General features: G+C 54.6%; 4 protein-coding genes across 4 annotated transcripts; 2 read left to right on the forward strand and 2 right to left on the reverse strand.

The window, feature by feature from the left end:
* Window positions 1-1506: 1506 nt before the first annotated feature.
* On the reverse strand, window positions 1507-4053 carry NCLIV_001780 (hypothetical protein; the record flags this gene model as incomplete). The annotated part of the gene is made up of 1 exon (XM_003879676.1): window positions 1507-4053. One exon carries the CDS (start codon window positions 4051-4053, stop codon window positions 1507-1509), a length of 2547 nt encoding a protein of 848 aa, XP_003879725.1.
* A 1789-nt stretch (window positions 4054-5842) lies between these two features.
* Window positions 5843-12464, forward strand: NCLIV_001790 (putative general transcription factor IIH polypeptide 2; the record flags this gene model as incomplete). Its single annotated transcript, XM_003879677.1, has 13 exons — window positions 5843-5881; window positions 6186-6295; window positions 6587-6727; window positions 7422-7512; window positions 7981-8250; window positions 8787-8875; window positions 9402-9489; window positions 9893-9987; window positions 10360-10519; window positions 11037-11117; window positions 11464-11524; window positions 11824-11863; window positions 12266-12464. 13 exons carry the CDS (start codon window positions 5843-5845, stop codon window positions 12462-12464), a joined length of 1464 nt encoding a protein of 487 aa, XP_003879726.1.
* A 2951-nt stretch (window positions 12465-15415) lies between these two features.
* NCLIV_001800 (putative leucine rich repeat protein) lies at window positions 15416-19304 on the forward strand (the record flags this gene model as incomplete). The annotated part of the gene is made up of 6 exons (XM_003879678.1): window positions 15416-16903; window positions 17252-17321; window positions 17894-17985; window positions 18151-18272; window positions 18466-18550; window positions 18942-19304. The coding sequence occupies 6 exons, from the start codon at window positions 15416-15418 to the stop codon at window positions 19302-19304; spliced, it is 2220 nt and encodes a 739-aa protein (XP_003879727.1).
* A 1537-nt stretch (window positions 19305-20841) lies between these two features.
* Window positions 20842-23259, reverse strand: NCLIV_001810 (conserved hypothetical protein; the record flags this gene model as incomplete). Its single annotated transcript, XM_003879679.1, has 4 exons — window positions 20842-21650; window positions 21848-21929; window positions 22303-22347; window positions 23254-23259. The coding sequence occupies 4 exons, from the start codon at window positions 23257-23259 to the stop codon at window positions 20842-20844; spliced, it is 942 nt and encodes a 313-aa protein (XP_003879728.1).
* Window positions 23260-23918: the final 659 nt, after the last annotated feature.

Genomic DNA, 23918 nt, shown 5'->3' on the forward strand with positions numbered 1-23918 from the left:
GTCGGACTCTGCCGGGGTCTCACAGAGCGCCAGGCCCCGTTCCGTTTTTCCGAGTTCTCTTTGGGATTTTTCTCCTTCGTGAGTGATCCACTGGAGCCTGACAGATGGAGGCCTCTCCAGGCCAGCAGCGCAGCGTACTGTCCTTCGCGGGGCGCCTCCGGTTGTCTCCGGCTATTTTCGGAGAGTGTCTCTCCGGAAGTTTCTGCGCTCCCAGGCGCGGTCCCCACACACCATCCTTTGCACGGACACACTGTCTCTCCGCCCCTCTCCCGCGTCCAACCTGGCACGCATCCCCGAGGGCGAAACGCTGGTGAGGCCCCGTAGAGAAACGGGCGAGGAGAGAAGGCGACACGAGTGCTGCGGCTCTCTGTCCAGGCGGTTTAGGTTCCAGACAGAGAGGATCGAAGAAAGCGTTCGTAGCCGCACACAACGCACAGCACCTCGGCGGTCTCGCATCGAAAGCGGAGACACCCCACGCCGCTCGCAGTCGAAAACTCTTCAGCAAGACCACTCTGGAGGGGTTCACAAGTACTCGCCGTGAACCACGAACGTCGAAACGCGGCGAGTATTTCGAGCCAGAACCCTTCGATCGGGTGACACACGTGCCTGAGCGACTCGGGAGTCCAACAAAACACGCGCTTGACTTCCGGTTTCAAACACTTCGCCGTCCTCGTCTGAACAGGCGGGTGTCGTTTCCGGTGGGATTTGCTGCTCGCTTGTTGCGTCAGGCGTTTCGCAAAAAAAACGCGACGCGATCTCGACTTTTCGCCTGACAGGTGAACAAAAAGGCAAGTGTACGTACACACCCTGGCGCCGGAGAGTGAGTTTTCTCTCTGTGTTTCTGGAGAAGGAAAACATCGCGCGCGGCTTCGGTGCCTGTGAGCCGCCAGCCGCCTCCGTTCTCAAGCGGCGGGGGTCTGTGCCTCATAAACCTGGAGTCATGCATTCAGTATCCTAGGTGCGATAATGCCTCTATTTATGCGATTTGAGTTATACAGTTCAGGATCGCGGATGTACAGCAATCATAAAGAACTTGGTTGTGTGTACCTCATAGACCTGGAGTCATGCATTCAGTATCCTGGGCACGATAATGCCTCTGTTTATTCGATTTGCGGCACGGAGTTCCTTGCGGAAACTGGTACGTGAAGGCGTGGGCGAAACGAAGCCTCTTGAATGACGCGGCACTCGATGGCCCAAGAGGCGACAGTCACTCGCTTGTCTCGCACACACACACCACGAAACACACGTCTGACTCCCCAAGTATCAAAATAACAAAGAGATCCGAGTTAGAAACGCGCGCCAAAGACAGAAGCTGCGAAACGCCCTGCTGCGCTTAGTCCACAGACTTGGGCACTTTCCCCAGAGGGGTGTTTTTTGGGGACCAGGTGGAAAACACCCGCGCGTTGAGCCTGCATATTCCTGGCCTCCAGGCGCGCACCGCCGAACATACACGCACCCCTGCTGAAACACAAGGGAGATATCTCGTGCTGGTGCTTTTCCCGGTGTTTATTCGGACACACGCACGATCCCGTTCACCTCCAGGAGGCATCGGTAAGCCTCGTCGTCGAGGAGGCTGCCGCTGGAGTCCATGAAATGCGTAGATCGGTACGTTTTCAGATTCCCACGCACAAGCGCGTCGACCGCTTCTCGAGCTATGGAGGCTCGCAAGTGATACAACGCTCGAAGCGTTGGGGAAACGCCGCTTTTGAACGCGGCCTTGGTTTCGTCTCGCTCACCGATTTTGTCCGTTTCATGCTCAGCCCCCCGGTTCGGCTGTCCATACACCCGACGCCACCGCTGAACGAAATCAACAGGCAGCGTGTCATCCGGAGTTAACACGCAGTGAACACACCTCCACACACGTCCCTCTGCCTCCTCGCGATCTTCGCGGTCTTCTTTGTTGTCTTTCTTTCTATCTTCTCTATGCTCTGACTTCTGGTTTGCGGCTCCGCTGTGGCCACGCACTCGCAAGGTGTCGAGACACTCGCTGTTTCTGTCGGCAGCGAACTCCTCGGCGAGAACGCTGAGACTCAACAGGAAGTCTGTTTGGTTCTTCAGTTCAAACCGCTCCGGGGGTTCCCCTCTCTGCCCGTCCGCCGCAAAAGCGGTCGCTTTCGCTCGCTCCTCCCCTTCGTCCTTTCCGGGCTGCCTCCCGGTCGCCGCCGTTCCAAGCCACCGAGGCAGCGCCTGCCGCGCCTTCAGCACTTGCTGCACGTCCGTTAGAAACATTGCATGCGTGCGCTGTTTTCGGTACTCTGGTTGTTTCTTCGGCACGCGAAGGAGGCTGGTCATCGCGGGAAGAAGCGACTCGAGGCTCCACAGAAACGACGTGTGCTGGAGCCCATACAGCCGAGACAGCGCCTGCGCGTTCCCGGCAACCTTGCGCCAGTGAGTAGACGACGAAGATGAAGAAGTCTCGTTGAAGACGAAATCGTTTTCTCTGAGGGCGAAATGGGTGGAGAAGGGGGAGGCGAGGTGACTGTCTTCTCTCTCACCTGCCTCCACTTTCGCGTTGCTCTGAGCAGGTGGAGGATCTCCCCCCGAAAGAGCACAGCGAGAGAGCGAAGAACAAAACGGTGGACCAGAAGAAGGAAAAGACGGGTCAGGTGCGCGCGCTGCAGGGGCTGCAGAAGACCGAAGAGAAGGAGCGACGAAGAACATGAAATCGTCCTTCATACCGTGCTCCGTTAGTGACTGCCTCTTCATGTGTCCTCTCTCCTCTCGTTGCCCTTTCTTTTCTCTCTTTTCTCCCTGGTTTGTTTCCCTTCCGACCCACAATTCTGTCTCCAGTTCCGCGTCTTCCCAGTCCATCAGGACGGCGTACTGCGCCCTTGCCCCTGTTTCTTTTTCGCTCTCTTCTTCTCGCCTGGATCTCCGGCGCATGCGTCCACGGTAAAAATCGAAGGCGAACTGCATCAAGTCGCCAGGGTACGGCCGCGTGCGAGACAACGCGTGGGGCACCAGCAACGAGGTGCAGAGACAGGAGGCGGCGTCCATGACGACCGTTCCGCCCCCAGAGAATCTCCGAATATACGCCGAGCGCTGCGAAGAAAGAAACTCCTCCGGAGCCTCCACGAAGGCAGGCGGAGTGCCGCTGCGCCCAAAGATCACATTCAACGGAGGAGCAGAAGAGAGAGAAGGAGAGGGAGGAGGAGAGGGAGGAGAAGAGGGAGGAGAAGAGGGAAGAGAAGAGGGAAGAGAAGAGGGAAGAGAAGAGGGAGAAGAGAGAGAAGAGGGAGAGGAGGGAGAGGAGGGAGGAGAAAAACAAGAGGAGGCAGCGGAAGGAGAGGATGAGGGATGATGCGAGTACGGGGGGTGATGAAGGAAGAGACAGGCAACGGAGGCATCGTCCGGGGACTTGACTCGGGTGGCGTTGTTGAGCAGGCGAAACATCGCCTCTTCGAGCAAGAGAAACTCATATGGGTGAAGGCGAAAAGTGTGAATCACATACAACGTGCCCGCGCGCAGAGAAGAAGACGGGGAGGCGAGAGAGGAAGGCCCTGGAGACGCGTGAGGAGAGGAGGAGAGGAAGATGAGGGACGCATGCCTCGACACAGTTTCCGGAGGATTCAGGAACGCATGCAGAGAAGAAATTTCCGGAAGAGTGAACGTCCGGTCCCCACTCTGCATCCCTCCTGGCTCTTCGTCCCTCCTGTCGCGGCCTCCTGGAGCTTCTTCTCTACGTTGTTCTCGAGCATCTTCATCTTCGCTTCGGCTCGGTCGCTCTTCCTTCCCCCTCCCAGGCTTCTCTGCCGCGCCACGCTCTGCCTGTCTCCTTTCTCCGTTCACTGCGCTGGGGCTGCCTCCGCCTTCGCCTCCCCTCTCGCGCCGCCTGGCTGCATGCGCCTCCGCCAGCGGCCTGTCTCCGCCTGCAAGAGAAGCGCAGAAGCGCGCCCCGTTCAGTGGGGTGCGCGCCGCTGCAAAGTGTCTGGGAGGGACGGCAGCAGCTGCGGGAGACAAAGGGCGAGAGGAAGAAGGACGAGGACGAGAATGAGAAAAAGAGGGGAGCGGGGACCAAGTGAGAGGAGAGAAAAGACGTACCGGAGCTAGCATGGAAGAGAGAGTTTGCGGAAGAGAGAGAGGCGAGGCAGAGGAGAAAGAAGAGCCAGTCGACGAAGACGTCTTGGTCCTCGCGTCTCGGTGGTGCAGAGAGTCGACCGGAGAGAAAGCGACGAGGCCTTCACCTTTCTTCCCGTCTCTTTCTTCTCGTTCTTCTTCCCTCAGGTGGGCAGAAGTGCGTCTTTGCCGCGGTCTGAAAGGGATCCTCGACTCGCCGTCGCAGTTAGGGTGGAGAGGCGTCTCTGCGCCGCCGGAGTGTCGAGACACCCGAAGAACGTGCCTCTCGTCGTTCGTGGTTTTCTCTCTCGCCCGCTCAGGTCTCCCTCCGTCGAGCTGGCCAGCCGAGCCGTTGGCGGGACAAACTGGGAATCTCAAAAAGGAATGGCGTGGAACCCGCCGAGAAAGAGAAAGAAGCAGGCAGGCTTCCATCTCGACTCTGCTGGAGTTCTTGCATGCATCCCCTTCCAGTCGATCGCATTCTTTCTCTTCTTCTCTCGCTCTCTCGCTCCCTAATTAGTTTCCCTTTGTCTCTCTCTTCTCTCCTTCTCTCTCTGTCTCTCTCTTCTCGTTGTTGGCCTCTGTCACTCTTCCTCTTTTCGTTGCTTTTCGCTGTTTCTTGCCCGGGCGTTTCCCCCGGCGTTTCGGGCTTCCGGCGCTTCGCTGGGCATGTCGGGCAAAGTGGAAGACGGAGGCGATACCGGCTCGTGGAATTTCGCGCCTTCTCGCCTCTCTCTCCCCGCAAACGAAAAAAGGAGGAGAGAAGAAGGAAAGAGTCGACCTTTTCTGGAGTGAGCGCACGAAATCTTCCTCACGCGAACTGCATGCACACGAGCGCTTTTTCTCGCTGCATGCGCATCTGGAGACGCATAGAGCCGCGTCGGTCTCTCGATGTTTTTCTCCTCGTGTTTTTTCTTTTCATATTTAATACTTCTGAAAAAAAAGCCATGTTTTCGCGCCTTTTTCGGCATAAACTTTTCTTCTCTCCGAGACGGAGGCTTCGGGGACTGTCCCTCTCTTTCCTGTCATCTCCGGCTCGGTGACCTCGCATTGCTTTTCGCGTCGCGGCGTCCCATTGAAGATTTCCTTTCTTCTTTTTTCCTGCTTCTCTTTTCCTCCCGCTGTTTTCTCTTTCTTTTTCACTTCTCCGTTTCCTTTGTTCGTTCTTCCTTCCTTATGCCCGTCTTCATCGCTTCCTTGAGGGGTTCCTTCTTTCCTCTCCTCCGTTCATCTCTCTTCTTTCCGCCTTCTCTCCGTTTTTCTCTTCTGCTCCCTTCTTTGTGCAGTTCCTTCGCTGCGTCCGCCCTCTCCTGGCCTCTGCCTTGCGTCTTCTCTCGTGCTCTTTCTGCTGCCTTATCTCTTCTGAAGAGCGGCGGGAGAGAAGAAAACGCACAAACGAGAGAAAAAGAGACAAGCAAAGAGGAGCAAAACAAAGAGACCCTCAGGCGAGCAGCGCTTGAGGCAGGAGAGCGTCGACACGGGGCGGAAGAGGTGGAGGAGAAAGGCGAAAGATTCTTCGAGAAGAGAGAGAAACTCAGAAAAGACAACAGAGAGAGACGGGGGGCAAAGCGCGGAAGAAAACCCAGTGCCTCTTCTCGCGCTGCCCGAGGCTTCCGGCAACGGATGCTCCAGAGTTGGGACATGCACATCTCCCAGGGCCGAGAAGGGAACTGGAAACGAGAGGCAATCACTCGAGTGCGCTTTCGTTTCTTTCCTCCACTCCGCCTCCGGCTTTTCTCGCCTCTCTTTTCGCATTCCCCGGTCCTTCGCCCTCGCTGCTGAACGGATGGCCCATCGACCTGCGGGGGCTGGGGGACGCGATGCGGTGAGCCTCTTTCTTCTTCTCTTTTCTCTTTTTTCTCCATCTTCTCCTTCTCTTTCTCTCTTTTACTTCTTCTCTTTTCTCATTCTCTTTCGCTCTTTTTCTTCTCCTCTTTCTTTTTCTCTCTTTTTATTCCCCTTCTCTTTTCCCTATTTTCTTTTCTTTCCCCTTCTCTTTTTCTTTCGTCTCCATCTCTTTTCTCCGTTTCTTTCTTCTCCATCTTGTCCTTTTCTTTCTTTCTCTCTTTTCTCTTTCTCTCTTTTCCCTCTCTTTGCAGTCTGTTTTGTGTCTCGGTTGTTTCTTTCAGACGGCGTATCCTTCGGTAGAGGAAGTTCTTCAGGAGCTCGAGGGAAACGGCGATGCGGCTGCGGAGGAAGACCTCTACGGGCAGTACGCCTGGGAGTGCGAAGCAGAGAGGTGAGGACGCTTGAAAGAAATTCCAAAACGCGAAAATGAAACACAGAACGACCCGATTCGCCGCTCCCGCCTCTGGCCTCTCCTTCGCCCCTCTTCACAGCTGCAGGCCTTCCCGGGGTTCTTCTCCCTCAAAGACTTCCACGCTCGCTCGCAGTGTGTCGCTCGCTCTCTGTGTCGCTCGCCTCTCTTTCCCTCCCGTCTTTTTTCTGCGCTTCTCTGTACCTCGTCTCGTCGTTCAGGAGAGAGGCATAGGCGCTTGAGACTCCGCGTTTCCGCGTTTTCGTCGTGCAGGTCATGGGACCAACTCGTGGAGAGCTCAGAGGGGTTCGTCCTCCTGCACGGGGCAAGCGGAGGCGCCGACGAGGGCGTCAAAACGCGGCGAGCGGACCGTCGCCAGCAACTCGAGCCTCAAATCAAAAAGGGAGTCATTCGGTGGGAACAGAGACACTGGCGGGCTCCAAACGCGAAACACACTTTTACAGCTCAGCTCCACCCCCCCCTCACACGTCCACATACACCCTCTCTCTATATCGCCACATGGACATACAAACGTATGCACATCTGGATCCCTCTCTCTCTCTATACATATATAGATATATATATTGATATATATATTGATATATATATTGATATATATATATATATATATTGATATATATATATATATTGATATATATATATATATTGATATATATATATATATATTGATATATATATATATATTGGTATATATTACGGGCTTTTGGGAGAATCTGGAGCATTTGCAGATGCATAGTTGCTGTTTTGTGCACGTGCAGCTTCCCGTGGGGGAGTGATTTCTCCCGCAATACTCCTACACACAGATGCTCATGTACGCGTTGATAAACAGATACACAGACAGAGAGATACAGGCCTACATGCAAATGACGAAATGCTCTGCAACTTATACATATACATACATGTATATACATGTATGCAGGTGAATATATGCATACACATATATATAGGTACATTCATGTATGTATATATATATATATATATATATCCGTATATGTAGAGATCTGTTGAGTCTCCTTCAAGAGGATTCGCGTAGGGTTGTCCTGCTTTAAGGCAAACGGCTTCTCTGTTTTCCGCGGTATCTCCTCAGGAGTCTCGTTTTGCTCATCGACATGTCGGAAGCGATGCGCGAAAAAGATTTTCGCCCCGATCGCCTCAGCTGCGTCTGCCAACTCGCCGAGGTGAATCTGACTGAGATTTTTTCTTCCTCTTTTTCTTGATTCTTCCTTCTTTTCTCCGAGCGTTTTGTTCCGAAACGCCTCCTTTCCCCGCTGTCCTTCGCCACGAAGCACGCAGCTCCGCGGCCTCTCTCTCTCTCAAGAAACCCCTGGTTCTGCGCCGTGCCTACCGACAAACCTACATGCGGCTATTTACTTAGATATAGCGTCTGGGATTTTTACTCAGATATTTGCTTAGATCCATATTTCGATATATACATAGATGCATATGTATTCTGTAACACCCCGTGTGAAATATATTTCTACACTCACATATATGTTGGTAATGCACATGCATGCCTGTAAGTCTCCACGTGTATACATCTACTCATATTCGTAATGCAAATATATATACATGTATAGGTATATGTTTACTCATTCTTTGTATTGAGCCGGGACGTACACAAGTTTCGTGTTTCTTTTATTTTTCAGGAGTTCATTGGAACTTTCCTGCTTCAGAATCCCCTGGCACAGCTCGCACAGGTGGCCTTGATCGGGCCTTCCGCAGACCCGATCGTTACGTCGCGCTGTGGGGCGACTCGCGGAGACAGTCCCTCCGTCCCTGCGGCGCGGTCTCCGGGAAGTGTCGGCACGCACCTCTTCAGCAGCAACGCCGAGGAGTGCATCGCGTCTCTCCGCGAAAAACGAAAAACAACTCCGGGAGTCGGCACAGGAGTCCCGTCCCTCAAGAATGGCCTTCGTGTTAGTCTTTTCTCTTTTACTCATTGCGAAGCTACACCATACCTGCACGTATATATATATATATATATATAGGTGGGGGAAAACCTGGATGCTTGTGTAGGTCCAGAGAGATATGCATGTATCAATGTGCCAGTATAGATGCGTATCTCGAGCTGTGTATATAAATGTGGAAGTGGGGTATATATAAGGCTATTCATGTACACATATACGTGTGCACCATGCATGTCGCGACGAGGGGAAATTGACATACACGCATCTACGCATATATATTTGCGTTTCGTATTGACGGGACTTCTACCTTACACACACGCATATATATATATATATATATATGCTTTGAAAGACTGAGTTCAGGAATCCATGTATGTGTATGCATATATTGGAGTGTTTGAGTGGGTGTGTGCTTCGATCCCTTTTCACTTGTGGCGGACTAGACGCTGCTGTCCTTTTGTCTCTCGGTTACCGGCCGAGGCACGGGAGCGTTGCTTCTCTCGGAACTCTCCTTCGTTGACGCCTTTCTTGTTTCCCGTGTTTAGCTTGCAAAGGATCTCCTCGCTTGCGTCCCTCCCTACTGCACTCGCGAAGTGCTCATCCTCTACGGCTCGCTTCGGACGTGCGATGTCGGGTAAGGAGACAGAAGAACGGGAAAGAAAGCGAAGCACAACAGAGGCGGGAAATGCAGAGACAGCAAAGACAGCAGAGAAAGGAGAAAGTCAACGCGATCGGGGTGTGCATGCGTTTGGCTGTTTCGAATGCCCTCGACTGTTTTATGTTCCTTTTCCGGCTCTCTTCTCTGGACCGCGGGCCAGGCGAGTCCCACGAGGCTTTCAACTTCTCTTGGTTTTCTCTGGACGCTCGTCGATCCTGAAAAAGAGAGACGGGAGTCCGAATCGGGAAACCGACTTTCAAACGCTCTGGCATGCGGCGTCAAAGCGTGGCGCCAGAGCGCAGTTTTCGTCGCGCTCTGTGTCGGTGCCTTTCTGTCGTGCGTTCTCTGGAGTTTTTTCTTTTCTCTGCATTTGGCATTTTCTTTCCTTTCGCTCCCCGTCCTCCCCGCTCCCCGTCCTCCCCGCTCCCGCCCGTCTGCCTCTCGATTCGAGTAAAATTCTTCTCGTGGGCCTCGAGCTCGGCTCTCCGTCCTTTCTCTACAGGTGCATTGAGGAGACAATCGCCGACGTGAAAGAAGGCAACATTTGCTGCAATGTCATCTGCCTCGCTGCGGAGATGCACGTCCTCAAGGTCACCCAAACCTTCTCCATTTACACTCACAACCCTCTCCTGAGAGAGAATGCATGCGTACCTACATATTTTACTGCTGAACTCTCAAGTGCATATATATATATATATATATGTTTATATATACTTGCGGCACATATTCATACATTCCTATATGTTTATCTATTTATATATGTAGTATATCTACGTATATATATATATATATATATACATCCGCACATATCTTTAGTTAATTGTGCATTTCGTGGTCATCTGCGCGTGTGTGCGTGGCTAGAAGAGTCGCTGCATGCGGAGGCGGGGATACGAGTCCCACGAAGTCGAGAATAACGGAAGGGTGGAGCGACGGCGAGCTTTCGCCGATTGGGTGATCCGGCAAGCGACTTCCTTTCTTCGTTTTTTTCTCCAGAAGCTCTGCCAAGAAACTGGAGGCCGACACGCAGTCCCTCTGCACCGAGAACATCTGCGCTCGCTTCTCGTTCAGCACACTCTCCCTCCGGCGTGGTGAGCCAGGCGAGAGACGAAAGAGAGGCACAAGAGACACATGGGAGAGAAGAGAGACCGAAGAAACACATGGGAGAGAAGAGAGACCAAAGAAACACATGGGAGAGAAGAGAGACCAAAGAAACACATGGGAGAGAAGAGAGACCGAAGAAACACATGGGAAAGAAGAGAGACCGAAGAAAGAAGGGAGCAGGCGCTGTGAAGGAACGGCGACACCAAAGAGCCGAAAAGATTGAAGAGGACGAAGCGAAGCCCAAGCGGTTGCAGGAAGAGAAGGTCTGAAAGTCGCGAGAGAGAAGACGAGCGAGAGGCAGAGGCCGGAGAGGGAGGCGGTGAGATTCCCGTTTCGCCGCGTTTTCCGCTTGTTTTCAGGTCTTCGAGCATGCAACCGAGTCTGGTGCGCATGGGGTTCCCCTCCCTCAAGTCGACGAGCACTGCCGCGCTGTGCAGCTGTCACCAGCAACTCACCTTCTCCGCCTACGTGTGTCCCCAGTGCGGCGCGAAGCTTTGCGATATTCCCAATCGCTGTCGAGTGAGCGGAGGGAAACACGAAGGAAGGAAACTGACACTCGGCTGAGGCAATTGTCACGAAGGAGGGAAAGCCGGAAGTCAACGAACAGACTCCGGGAAAGCGCGGCGAGAGGAAAGGATGGTAAACCCGCGCCTGGCCAAAGATGAGAAACAGGCACAAGACACACCGTCTCGGCATTCCAGGCGCGTGCGTCTCCACAGGTTTCCTCGCTGGTTCTGTCTCTTGTTAGTCACTCTTTTCCTATCGTTCTGTCTGTCCGTCGCCACTTGTCTCGCGAGTGTGTATCTCTACACCATTTCCTATCGTTCTGTCTGTCCGTCGCCACTTGTCTCGCGAGTGTGTATCTCTACACCACCTGCATGCGCCTGCATTCTTTTCTCGCCGTTCCTCTCGTGTCACCGTCGAGCCCCGTCAGCGCTGCCTTTTCCGCTTCCTCTTCGTTTTGCCACGCGCGGCGCGCCCGCGCTTTCAGCTGCAGCCTGTCTTTGCGTCGTTCTGTGTCTCCGCTGTCCTTCAGTGTTGCTTTCTGCACCTGGTCTCGCCGGCGGATATTTCCCGCTCCTTCCACAGCCTCTGCCCACCTCTCCCGTTCGATCCAGTGAGCCTTTCAACTTTCGTCGCATGTGCAGCGACGCCACACACAGTCGGGGGAGGGCCGAAACGGCGAAACGATCTAGCGTTTCCACAGAGGGCCGTGAGTTTCCGGAGGGCGTGCGTAAGGGAGGCAAGGCGTTGCATCTCGGGTGTAGCGACACCCCGGTGGGGTCCGAGGCGCGAGTTGACGCGGACCGTGGGGTGTACATACACCTGACGCAAGAGGCGACGGCAACTTGGGCACCTGTTTTCTCGTCATTTTCGTGCTGAAAGCCTGACACGCCCGAACCTTCCACATACCTACTCGCGCGCGAGTCGACGCTCCACCTCGAATTTCCTTTTCTACGCAGGTCGCCGACATTCCCGAGGCAAAGCGCGTGTGCGCGTGCTGCACGACGCGCCTCGAGCGCGGTAGGTTCCGGTCCTGCCTTCGCCCTCTCTCCCTGTCGTTTTGTTTCCCCGGTTTTCTCTGCGCCGTCTAGCTGGGGCTGAGGGGGGGGGGGGGGGGGACTCGCGAGAGCACATGAGCGTTACTCGAGAGGCGTGAAGGCGGTTTCGCGCCTCTTTTTTGCGTGGTCTCATCTCGTACTTTTGATCGTGGGGAGCCGTTGCGGAACCAAATGCAAGTCGCTTTTCTGACAGCCCAGAGGCCGACGCGTGTCTCTTTGGCGTTTGATGCTGTATCTGCCTTCTCGCCCTTCCCTTCTCAGGTGGTTCGCAGTGCCCAGACTGTGGAGAGATTTTCTGCCAGTGAGCGACGCTTCGCCCACAGACGTCTGAAGATTCCGCGGCTTTTCACGCGGAGAAGGCCGTCGATGTTTCGTTGTAGTTACCACCGAAGTTTTCGCCTCGCAGCTCCTTTGCCGCCGGTGTACATACACACACAGTCCAGATGCCTCGTTCTCTCTCAGGGATCATCGTCTTTGTAGAGGTCGTGAAAAAGCGCCCCAAGGTGCCTGTGTGGTTGGAGCTCTCTCTACAGGGCATGCGCCAGTGGTTCTCCATACTCGTGTCACTCCCATCTCAGGTGTGTAGCGCCTACAGAAGAGGCGTTGTGAGAGACACTCGGGCCGGGGGGAACGGAGGGAGGACACCGTAGCTCTCGGGTTGTCTGCAAACACACCGTTTGTGCAGATTGTGTTTGCTTCCCAGCGACTGCGACGTGTACACCCACGAACAACTCCGGCAATGCGCCTTCTGCGTCATGCGCGACATTACGACGCTCGACGACGAGTCCGTTGTTGGCGCCACGGCCGCTTTGCCGGGCGTCTCTCAATCTGGCGTGTCTTCTGAGGAGCCCAGCGACCGCGCCGACGGGGCCGCAGCGCTCGTGCCTCTCGCTTCCGGCTAGAGGGCGGCGAATTTCAATTTTCCCGCAGCGGTGTGTCCAGGCGCTACGTTCTGGCCCTTCCTCCCTCGAGTTTCGTGCTTTTCGCGCAGGCTTCGCTGTGCTCGGGGAGAGGTTCGTGCAGGTGCGGGGACGCGGAGTCTTGGAGCTCATGCCCGTCGAGGACTCAGATCCTTTTATGGCCGCTTTTTCCGCCTATCGCTCCTCGTGGCATCACCTGTTTCTCGTCTCCAGCAAATGCAGTTCTCGCCCTGTGACCAGCTCTGCCTTTTCCCGTACCCCGTCTCTCTGCGTTTTCCTCTGGCCGGTCTTCCGGGCGGCTCGTTTTTACGCCTTTCCCGATCTTTCTCGCTTTTCTGTTCGTCTTCGGGGGCACTTGGCCAGAGAGCCCAAGTGCACGGTTTCTAGTGGAACTCGGACGTGAGGGAACCGTGAGGTGAGGTGGTTAGGTTCGGCAAGACATTTTAAAGCAAAAAGGTGTTTCTTTTCAACGCTGCACTCAGGCTGTGGAGTCTGAGCAATGTCATCTGCCTCGGGCCAGGTCTTTTTGGCGCGAGGAAACGTGTACGCGTGTCTTTTTCCACTCCCGTCGGGAGGCCGTTGCCTCTTCGCGTCACACAGTGCGCTGGGGTTTTGCGACAAAAAGGAGGGATTCCACTCACTTGTTGGCCCTCCGGTAAAACACCTGCAGTATGGCTCACGCACGCGTGGCCGCATGCTGCGCGCCTGGCGAAAGGAAAAAACGCGGTTCGAAGGTTCCCGATGCCCACTCGCGCACCGGACCGGAAAGCTGTTTTTTCCGAGGGGGGCTGAGGTGTATCTGTCGACGCGCCACAAAAGAAAGCCGCCTCCATCGCAGCCGGTAAAACGCCGTTCGCCCTGCCGGGAAAGTTGCTGGGACGGGTAAACTGTAAGGCGAACGCATTGCGTAGAGTCTCCAGCGTGCAGTCGGCGGCGCCTGGCTGCATCGCGCTGGTCTCTATTTCCGATCGCGCGTGGATCGAGAAGACCAAGGACAGTGACGCGCTGGCGAGAGTCCGGTGTGACGGGGGCAGAAAACCGTTTCGGTTTCGACACGGAGAAGAGAGCCGTGCACGCGTCTAGGCCTGTGCAGCTTGCGTCGTTACATTCAGGAGCATACCGCTCTACTCGATGGCCTTACGCGTCTACTTGCGCGGGTGTAGACAGTCGCCGAGAGGGAGGTGCCCGACGGAATGTAGATCGGCAGTCCCTTTTTCGTGGCACACACAGGGCCGAGCGGTGCACACAAAACGGATTGTGTTTCGCAGCCTAGAACGGCGCCTTCCCGATGGTAGTCTGTGCGGAATACTTTGGTCCACTGATACTAACGATAATGGATTTGGTAATGGCCTATATGTAGCGTGAGGGAACCCAGAGAAACGCGAAAGCGCTCTCCAAACGAGAGGCGGAGCGAACGAGAAACGTGGAAACCAACTCCAGGCGAAAGAGGTTCGGGGTGTATCAGGGTGACTCGGCCAAAGGCCACTAGCTGTTTGTGCCTGTCTCCGGGGCAGTCCGGTGGCCGAGGGGATTGCCGAAAACCCAAACTTCCGCCCAGAGCCGAAACGGACGCGCGAGCAGTCGGATGTCCACTCGCGCGAGTTTCTAGGCTCTCTACAGCGTCACACACAAACGTGGGTTTCGCGAACTTCCTGCCTTCCCCGCGGAGTCGCCCGCGAGAGGCGTGTTGCCCACGCGCTTCCGCGAAGAGCTGCGAGAGGATAGGCTCTCAAGCATCCCCAGAAGTAAAGTTTGCACGCCGTGAACACTGCGTCTTCTCTGAAAGTGCAGGAAGTACAGGGGAGTCACACTTTTAAAACCCCACATTTTTGTATACAAATTGGGCGCGAATAGGATACCCACTTGTGGGGGCCTGGTGCTTCCCGATGGTGGTCTGTAAAGGGAGTACAAAGGTCTGTTTATTAGTAGAAGAAAAAACGAGAACTTCGTTTCCCCCCCGGTCGGCTCGGCCGATTGTTTTTTAGGCGAGTTGGTGGTGCCATGTTTTTGTATCTGGACTGGCCGAGAACGGGGGCTGTCTTGGATTTTTGCGCCTTCAGAAACACCGGCGCAGCGCGTCTTACAGAGCGTCCGTGTTGACAGCGATTTCCCCTGGCGCGCTGCGGATAGCTGGACGCAGGAAAACGTTGATTCTCGTCTCGGCTCTTTGCTGTTTTTCCGCAGGTGGATGAACCGGTTTCTGTCGGGAAAACCCGCGCGGGTTTTCCACCCTCCTGGACAAAATCGACGCGATTCAGGCGTTTCTGTCTTGGCGGCGAGCGACGGGGAAGAAAGATCGGAGACTCCGCTCCCCTCAGATGTGTGCGCACGAGCCGCTGTTTCTTTCCCCATTTCTTCCCACTTGTTCACAGATCCGACGCATTTTCTCAGGGAAAACAGTTCGTGCAGGGGTTTTCTGTTCTGTTTGCGAGGAAGACTGTGCTCGTGTGCCGCGCGTCGTTTTTCGCGCGTGTGCTTTCTCCCTCCGATTCGCCGTCTGGGAGCGACGCGTTCCCGGAACAGCCGTCCGTCTTTTCGAGTCTCCTTTTCACTCACCTTCTTACCCGTTCACCTCTTTTGTGGTCTTTTGATTCGCCTCATCCTGCCTCCGCCCTTGCGTTTCTCCCCGCCCGCTTTCTCTGCATGTCCCGCGCAAGACGCCTGCTCTCTGTGTGTCTTCCTGCGTCCTCTCTGCTGGCCCTGAGCGTTTTCTTACCCACCTTCGCTCTCCTCGTTTTCTTCCAAAGTCCCGAGCGTCAACAAAGGCGCACCACAGTTCACCCGCGCTGCGAAGACGCGGAAACAAAGACACAAGGTAGTGCGCGCCGCGAGGAGAAGCACGGCGAGGGAACGGGAATCTTCCAGTTCTCTGCTTTACCTGGCGGTGCGGCGTGTCCTTCTCCTTTCTCCAGGTGACTTTTTCTTTTCTCACCATGGCGTCTGCCTCCCCTCGCTCGGTTCTTTCCCCCGGGAAGAAGCAGTCGCTCTCGCACTTGACATCTCCGTCCTCGTCCGCGAAACGGAACTCTTCTCTGTCGGCGCGTCTCTCGCCGCTTCAAAAGAGCGACTCTCTGCACGGGCGCCCAAGCGCCAGCAAGCAAGACGAAGAAACGAAGGAAAACAGCCTGCGCGCAGCCGCTTCTGTCCGCTCCTCTCTGGGCAAGGCGACACTCTCGACGGGAATTCCGTCGCCGCTGTTCAAAAAGCATAAAGGCGAGGCATCTCTCGAAGCGAAGGACGTGAACGGTTCGTTCGAGGGGAAACACGGAAAGCACACGTCCCCGCTTCGGCCTTCGCCGTCGGGTGTACCTACACCTCAAGGGGCTTCGGAGAAGCGGCACGCCCAGAAGACCGGTCCGCTGTCTCCCTCCCCTCTTTCTTTCGCGTCACCTGCTTCCGCGAGTATCGCGACCAAGGGCGGTCTCCGCAAGAAAGAGGCGAAAAGGGAACAGACCGACGCGGCGAGAGGAGACGGAGAAGGCCGCAAAGTGCGAGCGCCGAAGGAGAAAGGCGACGTCTCTCCGAAAAGCGAGAAGTCTGTCCCGTCGGCTGAAAAACAAACTCCACAGGCGCGCAGCACGCACTCGCCGGGGTTGCCGCTGCGGGGAGTGCCGGGCGAGCGCGGGGACACCTCGAAGACGCAAGACGCCCAGCGTGTACACCTGACGAAGGAAGGCTCTCGAGATCCTGGCCAGGTCCGCGCGTTCAAAGCGGCAAGGCCAGAGAAGGGAGAGAAGGAGCGAACCTCGAGCAACGCCGGCAGACATGCGGTGCACGGCGGCGCGCCTCCCTCCCAGGACAAACTCAAGTTTCAATCGGCGGCGCCGCGTCCAGCCTCAAAGCCGAGACTGGCGCCTGCGACTGGCTCACCTCCGGTGCGCCCCAGTGCAGAAAAGACGGAAAGCACCGACAGCGCAGCCCAGAGATCTGTCCCTCGCGTGGCGCTCTCGAGACGCCCAGCCGCCGCCGTCCCCCGACACCCCATTCCGCACTTGACGCTCCCGCGCATCGCTGAGCTCGCCGCGATGAGTGTACAGACACCGCAGGCGGTTGGCGAAGCTGCGAAGACCTCGAAGCCTGCAGGAGCGAGAAGAGGGGAGGAAAAGAAGGCCTCGCGAGACAAGGCGGCGCATGCAGACGCGCCCGAGGCTTCCGCTTCTGCGCTGGACATGGCCACGATTTCCTCGCTGGACTTGAGCGAAAGGGAGGCAGAGGACGTGGCCGACCTCGCGTGCTACAAAAGTCTAAAGAGACTCGACCTGAGCGGGAACAAACTGACGGGCGGTCTCGGGTTTCTGGCCATGAACATTCAACTGCGCTGGCTCAAGGCCGCCCGGAGCCTGCTCGAGGGCGGAGACGTGCTCAAACAGGCTCTGATGAACCTCGCCAACCTCGTCGTTCTCGATCTAAGCAGCAATCAGGTGAGACCTCGAGTCTCGAGCGACGTGCCTTGTCAGACGCGATGCACATCGTCCGTTTTTGTGTGGAAGAGGCAAACACTCTCAGCCGATTCCAGTGAACAGAACCACACACTTCCACATCTACTACACGTCAGTGTGCATGTACACATGTACCAATGTACATCTATATATATATATATATGTATAATGCGTCGCTAACATGCGTATATATATATATATATATCACTTGAGTATGTTAAGGTATTTGAGAACATGTGTGGTTGTGCTACGTTTGTGCGTGGTATCGTCCCTGGGCTCTCGTGGGGTGTCTTTCGGAGAGTCTTCTTTTGTCTTCTTTTTTGCATGCAGATCACCCGCCTCGAGGCCTTTGCGCCGCTGAAGGCCCTGAAAACGCTCGTCCTCAGTGAAAATCAAATCCGTAAGATCCCTGAGAGCAGAGCGGAAGAGAGAGTCGCTGAGACGCGCGTGTGCTCTCTTTTGTGTCCTCGCCTCCAATCTCCCCCCCCCCCCCAAACCCCCGCCCGAAGCTCCATTTGTCTTGCCTGTCCGTTGCCATCTTTCCCTTTGAGTCGACACAGGAGCGCTTCTACGTGCTCTGTTTTCTTCTCTCTTGTCTCCGGTGTAGATACCTCTCTGTCTTTCCTCCCGCTTCTCGCCCGTCGCTTCCGGTATCGTCTTTCCACTTTTTCTCCCTTGTTTTCTCTTTTCGCGCTCTTCGGTTTCGTCCTTGTGCGTGCGCTCCACCTTCCAGTCGGGTGTTTTGCATTTTTGGCGCCTTCTCTCCCTGCAGAAAGGGTCTCGTTCGGGGTTCCGCCTCTCAACAGCCTCGAGTGTCTGAGTAAGTTTCGCCTCTGTTTTGGCGCGTCCAGTTTTCTTTCGAGGAAAAAGCTGAAGCGACAGTGCCTCTCACTGGTTCTCTTCCCTCGCCGTCGCCGCTGCCGTGTTGCTCCATGCTCGCTTTTCCTTTTTCCTGTTCTGTGGCCACGTCAGTATTGTCTCGGAACAGAATTCAAGAAGTGGAAAAACCCCCAAAGCCCCTGACACAGCTGAAGAAGCTGTCGCTCTCAGACAATCGCCTCAAGGTAAGACAGCTCGCCTCTCTCTAGGGTCTCCTCTTCTGCCTCTCTCTCTCCCTTCCCTAGTTTGTTTGCTCTCTCCCTTTCCGTCTTCCTCTTGTCTCCGTGATTTCATCTTTTCCCTCTGATCTCTTTTTCCGCTGCGCGTAGACGTTCCCTTTTTGCGGTCAGTTTCCTGCGTTGCTGGAGCTGCGTCTGAACGGGAACAGCCTTCTCTCTGTCGGCACCGGCGTCACCTGCATGTCCGAGCTGAAGATCCTCGATCTCGGCAGAAACCAACTCCACCGGATAGAGTGAGACAAAACGCCGAGGGAAGAAACGCGAGCAGAGTAAAAGATAACAGAAACGAGGGAAAAGCGAGAGAATGGACAAAGCGCTCCTTTCGCTCCGCATGAGCGCCTTCAATTTCTGAGGCGTATCCGAACTCGCTCGGGCAACTGCCCGCGGCTTCAGAGCCTGTTTGTTTTTGGCCGCATGTGTTTTCAGGGGCGTGAAGGCTCTCGCGGATCACCTGAAACTCAATCAGTTGAATATTCTCGGCAATCCGCTGATGAGCGTCGCTTCGATCTTGGTGAGACGCAGTCTCGAACGGGCGCTCCGTGGATTTCAAAGGAACCGTTCCGTGTCTGTTTTTCCTGGTGCATCGCGTAAAGACACTCTCTCTGCAAGGCTCTCTCACCCACGCCTATCCCCGGTGGAGCTTCGTTTTTCTCCCTCACCAAAAAAACAAAACAGACATCTTCCTTCAGCCGTAACTGGACTGTCCGGGTCTGCCATTGTGTCTTCCTCTCTCGTTTTCTCATCTCCTCTGTGTCTCGTTTTCTCGTCCTCTTCCTCTCTCGTTTTCTCGTCCTCTCGTCTCTTCTCTCTCGTTTCCTGTGTCAACATCTTTCTTCTCGCTGGGTTGCTCGCGGGGATCACTGCTAGGATCTCCTGGCGTTCTCTGGTGTGCGTCTCCACAGAAGGAGGTCGAGACGCAGGTTGTGGCGACTCTGCCGAATTTGAAGATTTTCAATGCGAAACCGTTGCAGCCGCGGCGGGAAAATCCTCGCAAGGTGCTGTGGAAACAGCGGCAAGAGGCGGCGCGTAATCTCGCGCGGAGCGGCGAGGAGCTGAAAGCGGGCACGGAGACACTTGGAGACACCTCGGCGAGGGGCGTGAAACACGCAGAGCCTTCGGGTGGCGTCTGCCACGCGAAGCCCGCGAAAAAACTTTCGCATGCAGGCGCGACGGAAGAAACGAAGGCGAACGAGAAGCCGCAGCCACCCCTCAAGCGCGCGGCGCCCAGTCTCGCCTCCGCCTCGCCGAAAAAGAAGAAACTGTAAAACGTTCAGGAACGAGGACGCAAAGGAAGCGCATGCAGTTGTGCGAGGGACTGCGCTCGGCAAGAGAAACGCGCCCCCGAAGAGAAGGACAGGAGACGAGTCAACGGGGGGGGGGGGGGGGGGGGGATCAGGGGTTTTGGAATCTCGAGCGTCGTGGATTTTCAAAGCGGAACCTGGAGAAGCAAAACCAAGACGAGAAAAGAGCGCAGAGTGAAAATGGCGTCGAGAGAACGCGCGAGAAAGTCCACACCTTGAACGGAGGGGTAAAGCAAAGACGGGATCAGTCTCAAGCGTGGGCGTGTGTCTATCTTTCATCTCGTCTCTCTGCTTTTCGCTTTCCGTGTTTTTGGCCGGTCCTTTCTCTTGTCTAGGCATCGCATGCTTTCGTTCCGGCAATGCCGGGCGAGCCTGAAAACGGCCGACTGTCGGTTTTTTTTCGAAATTTTTCTTTTTGAGAGAGGAGGCGCCGCTTGCCTTTCCACGTGTCCGTTCTTTGAATTGTCAAAAGTGCCTTTTCTTGTCTTGCTCCCGAGTTAAACTTTCGCCCGGGAAGTTCTGTCTCTTTCCCGCGACACGGAAGCAAACAGGCTGTTTCCTCACGACCGACGCGTCGCGCGCTCCTCTGGATCTTTTTGAAGTTCGGACCTCTCTCCCAGCAGCCTCACGCCTGCCTTCTGATCTGTCGTTGGACGTTTTCTTTTCCACTGTTCTCTCTTCTTTCTCCGTTTCTTTTCTCTACCCCTCTCATCCTCTCATCTTCCCTCTTTCTTCTCTGTCTCGTCCCTTTCTCCTTTCTGCGTTATTTTCCTTCTCCCCTCGTCTGTGTCTCCCTTTCCTCCTTTTCTTTTTCTCTTTTCCCTCGTGCTGAGTCGACTCGGGAGATGAGTCCTTTCCACGACGCGGTACTCGGGCGCAGCCTGTTTGGGAAAAACCACGCAACGCTCTCTGCCTGCAGGAAACCGGCGTGGAGAGTCTTCGTTGGGAGAGTCGAAAATAAAACGCGCGCGTTTTCAAAGCGACCTGGACAAACGCTCGAGACGTGAACGGCTGCGTGGAGAGACCTGGCATGAAAAAACGCGAAAGACGCGAGCAGGAAAACGTGGCCTCGGGCGGAGGCGAGGCGCGCACGCGAACCCCTGAAGGTTTCCCGAAGGGGTCTATCCTGCATCCTTGCCAGGCGGAGACTCCGCGTGCGCGCCAGCACAAAAGAAGAAAACACAAACCGCCTGCTCTTCGCAGAACATTCTCCGATCATGCAGTTGAGACACACGAGTCCGATCGCAACGCCCATCTACCTGTCCACGAAAAACCCTAAGCGGTCTCTTCTGCATCACCTACACACACGTTTTACCCATATGCAAACCGGCGAGTCTATGCATATTCGATGCAAAGCGATACATCGATATATGGATACACACATTTGTATATGCAATGACACATGTATACATGTGTTGATAACCACACTTGTTCATTTGTAGATTTCTTTACATATCTATATATCCATATATCTATATACATATATGGCATTGAAATGAAGTTACTGTTGAAGAACTTTTGCAGAATTGATCAATTTTCTTTTCTGCAGTTGCTCGAAGCGGTGTCCCCACAGGGCGCCTTCCATCAGGGTTCCTCTCCAAGTTGTCGCCTCCGTCCTGCGGTGTTTTTCGTTTGCTCTTTCTTTGGAAATCCCCGAGGGTTCAGACGCGCACAGCTCTCGGCGTTCTCGAAGCGCCTCCTTAACAATGGAATCTTCTTCAACTTCCGAGACAGCAACAGAGGAGAGAGACGAACACGACGAAAGACGAACCAGGCGACGCGCCTCCTCAGCCTCCGTCAGCAACGCTCTCTCGCCGGCTGCCGATCCATCTTCATCACTTGCGGCCTCTTCTCTCTCTTCTGATGCTTCCCCGTCCTCGTCTGATTCTTCCCCGTCCTCGTCTGATTCTTCCCCGTCCTCTTCTGATTCTTCTCCCTCTTCTTCTGATTCTTCTCCCTCCTCTTTTATTTCTTCGCCCTCCTCTTCTATTTCTTCTGTCTCTCCTGATTCTTCTCCTTCTGTGTCGGTCTCAGCGTCGGCACTTTCTCCTCGCCCGGAAGGTGCCTGTACACTCGCCCGCGTATCGCTTTTGCCTTCTTTCTCCTCTTTCGTCTCTTTCTTCTTGGGCTGCACTTTGTTTCTGCGGGGCGCGCTGGAGCGCCTGTGGATCAGCGAATCGATTGTCATCGACGAGAGAACTGTGGAAGCGCTATCAAAGTCTTCTCTCTCCGCGTCGGCCAGCACGGGCGCAGAGATGCTTGAGGAAAAAACGGTCCGAACAAGAGACCAAAATTGGGTGCAAAACCCCACTAAAGGCGCACACAGAGAAAACAAGGATTTGCCACTGTGTTTATAGAACTCCTGAGAGATAGGAATAGAGACATACACTTTTGCTGAGAAGGGAGGAAAACGGAGCAAACATGGAGAGAAGAGAGAGAAAAAAAGACAGGAGAAAAAGAGGAAGAGAATGCGGATGCTTCGTGAGAGCGGAAGAAACAGAACCTACAGCCGGCGTGGACGGCGAGGAAATCTTTTCGAATGTCAACGAGATCCTCCTCGAGAGCCTCGATCGTCCGAGAGCATTCCAGCTGTAGACAGAAAACACGAAGGAGACGGAAAGTGGGAGACAGACGAAAGACGTTTTCACGGGTACCGCAGCAGCGAGACAAACTTCTATGAGCGTACTCGGGAGAAAATGCCTCAAAACAACACAGGAGAAAGCCGCCAAGCGAAAAGGCGACAGACACGGCCCGTTGGGGCAACAACCGAGCCGGCAGAAGCCGCACAGAGAGCAAACCAAAATGCCTCACAACGCATGCAACAATGCCAGCACAGAGCACGAAAAAGGATCAATCTACACCTCTGTGTAAGCGTATGAATAAATACGCATATGCGCTTGAGCGCAGATGTGTGTGCGCATCAAACGCATGTATCGAGGGGAGTGCGAAGGGTGCGTCTCACCTGTTTTTCGGCGTTGTGCGTTTCGACTGCGAAGATCAAGTTGGTCTGTAGACGGCAAGTGCATGCACGAGGGGCGAGGAAATCGAGAAAAGGAGCGCGAGGGAAAGAAGCACAAACACACGAGAGCAGACAAAAGAGAGGCTGAGGAGGCAAAGAGGTTTGTCGACACATTCAGCGGCCCCAGCAGAGAATGCAGCCCTTTCTTGAGGCTCCAGGGATTTCTTCTCTGTTTCAGCTTGCCGCGCCTTTTTTAGAAGAGTCTGCATGCTGTGTGTTTCTTTCGAAAACTCCAAAGTCTGGATAGTCCCATGCACACAGCCTCCTTGCCGCTTTTCCGAATCTACCCCCCCTCGAGTCGCGCTGGCTCTTCCGGGAGACGAGTCGCATTGCTCAAAACCTCCAGAGAAAGAAGCCGGCGAAGAACCCACAGCGATGCTTTTACATAGCTCCACGCATACACACCGCGTTCAATCTATGCACATGTGCATATGGAAAACCACTGAAGTAGATATATACACGTATCTGTGCAAACATATGTGTATAGATGCATACAGATAGATAGACAGATAGATATTGAAAAAGTGTAGGATTGCTATAGGATAGATATAGGATAGATAGATGCGCAGCGAATTAGATAGGCACATAAATAGATACTGATAGATAGATACACAGATAGATTTGCACATTCCCATGCCAAACCATACAGGTAGATCTACCTATAGCTGCACGTCGATGTATGCTGAGACATACGCACATGAATACGAAAATACATAAAGTCCTCACAGAGAGATATAGATATATATGTGCATGCATATGACTCTGCTTGCGTATATATATATATATATATATGTATATATGTATATATATGTATGTATGTGTATATATATGTACATATATATGATTGGCGCAGTCGGATGTTTGGCCTTTTTGTTTCGTTTGTGGGTGTCTTACAAGCATTTTGGCGCGTTGTTCCCGTTTCTCCTCGTAGGCGCACGCAAGTCGTCCACATTCTCGCTGCCGTTTTCGCCGCGCTTTTCGCCATCCGCGCAGCGCGGGGCAGAGACGCTCGGCGAGGCTCCAGAGACGCGTTTCGCCGAGAAGAGCGACGAGGAGGGAGCCGGCGACAAGGAGCGAGAGGAGGAAGAGCAACACCCAGTGGAACCAAAAGGTGAAGGCCGAAATCTTCTCGACAGGCTGCCGCGAAAACGAGAACTGAATAGTCGGAGGACGCGCGCCGCGCCCCGAGGGAAACGGCGGCAGAGACGGAAATGGAGAAGACGAAACCGACGGCGACGGAACAGACTTCTTCCGAGACGAAGAAGAGGGAGAGGAAGAAGCAGACGGGGAAGAAGAGGGAGAGGAAGAAGCAGACGGGGAAGAAGAGGGAGAGGAAGAAGCAGATGGGGAAGAAGAGGGAGAGGAAGAAGCAGACGGGGAAGAAGAGGGAGAGGAAGAAGCAGACGGGGAAGAAGAGGGAGAGGAAGAAGCAGACGGGGAAGAAGAGGGAGAGGAAGAAGCAGACGGGGAAGAAGAGAGAGAGGAAGCACTCTGGGAGGGGCAGTGGAGAGTCTCTGGAGCAGGAGTTGCAGGGGATGCATGCGGTGGGGACGCCGCAG

The sequence above is a fragment of the Neospora caninum genome, chromosome Ia, assembly GCF_000208865.1.
Source record: "Neospora caninum Liverpool complete genome, chromosome Ia".
Taxonomy (NCBI): Eukaryota; Apicomplexa; class Conoidasida; order Eucoccidiorida; family Sarcocystidae; genus Neospora; species Neospora caninum.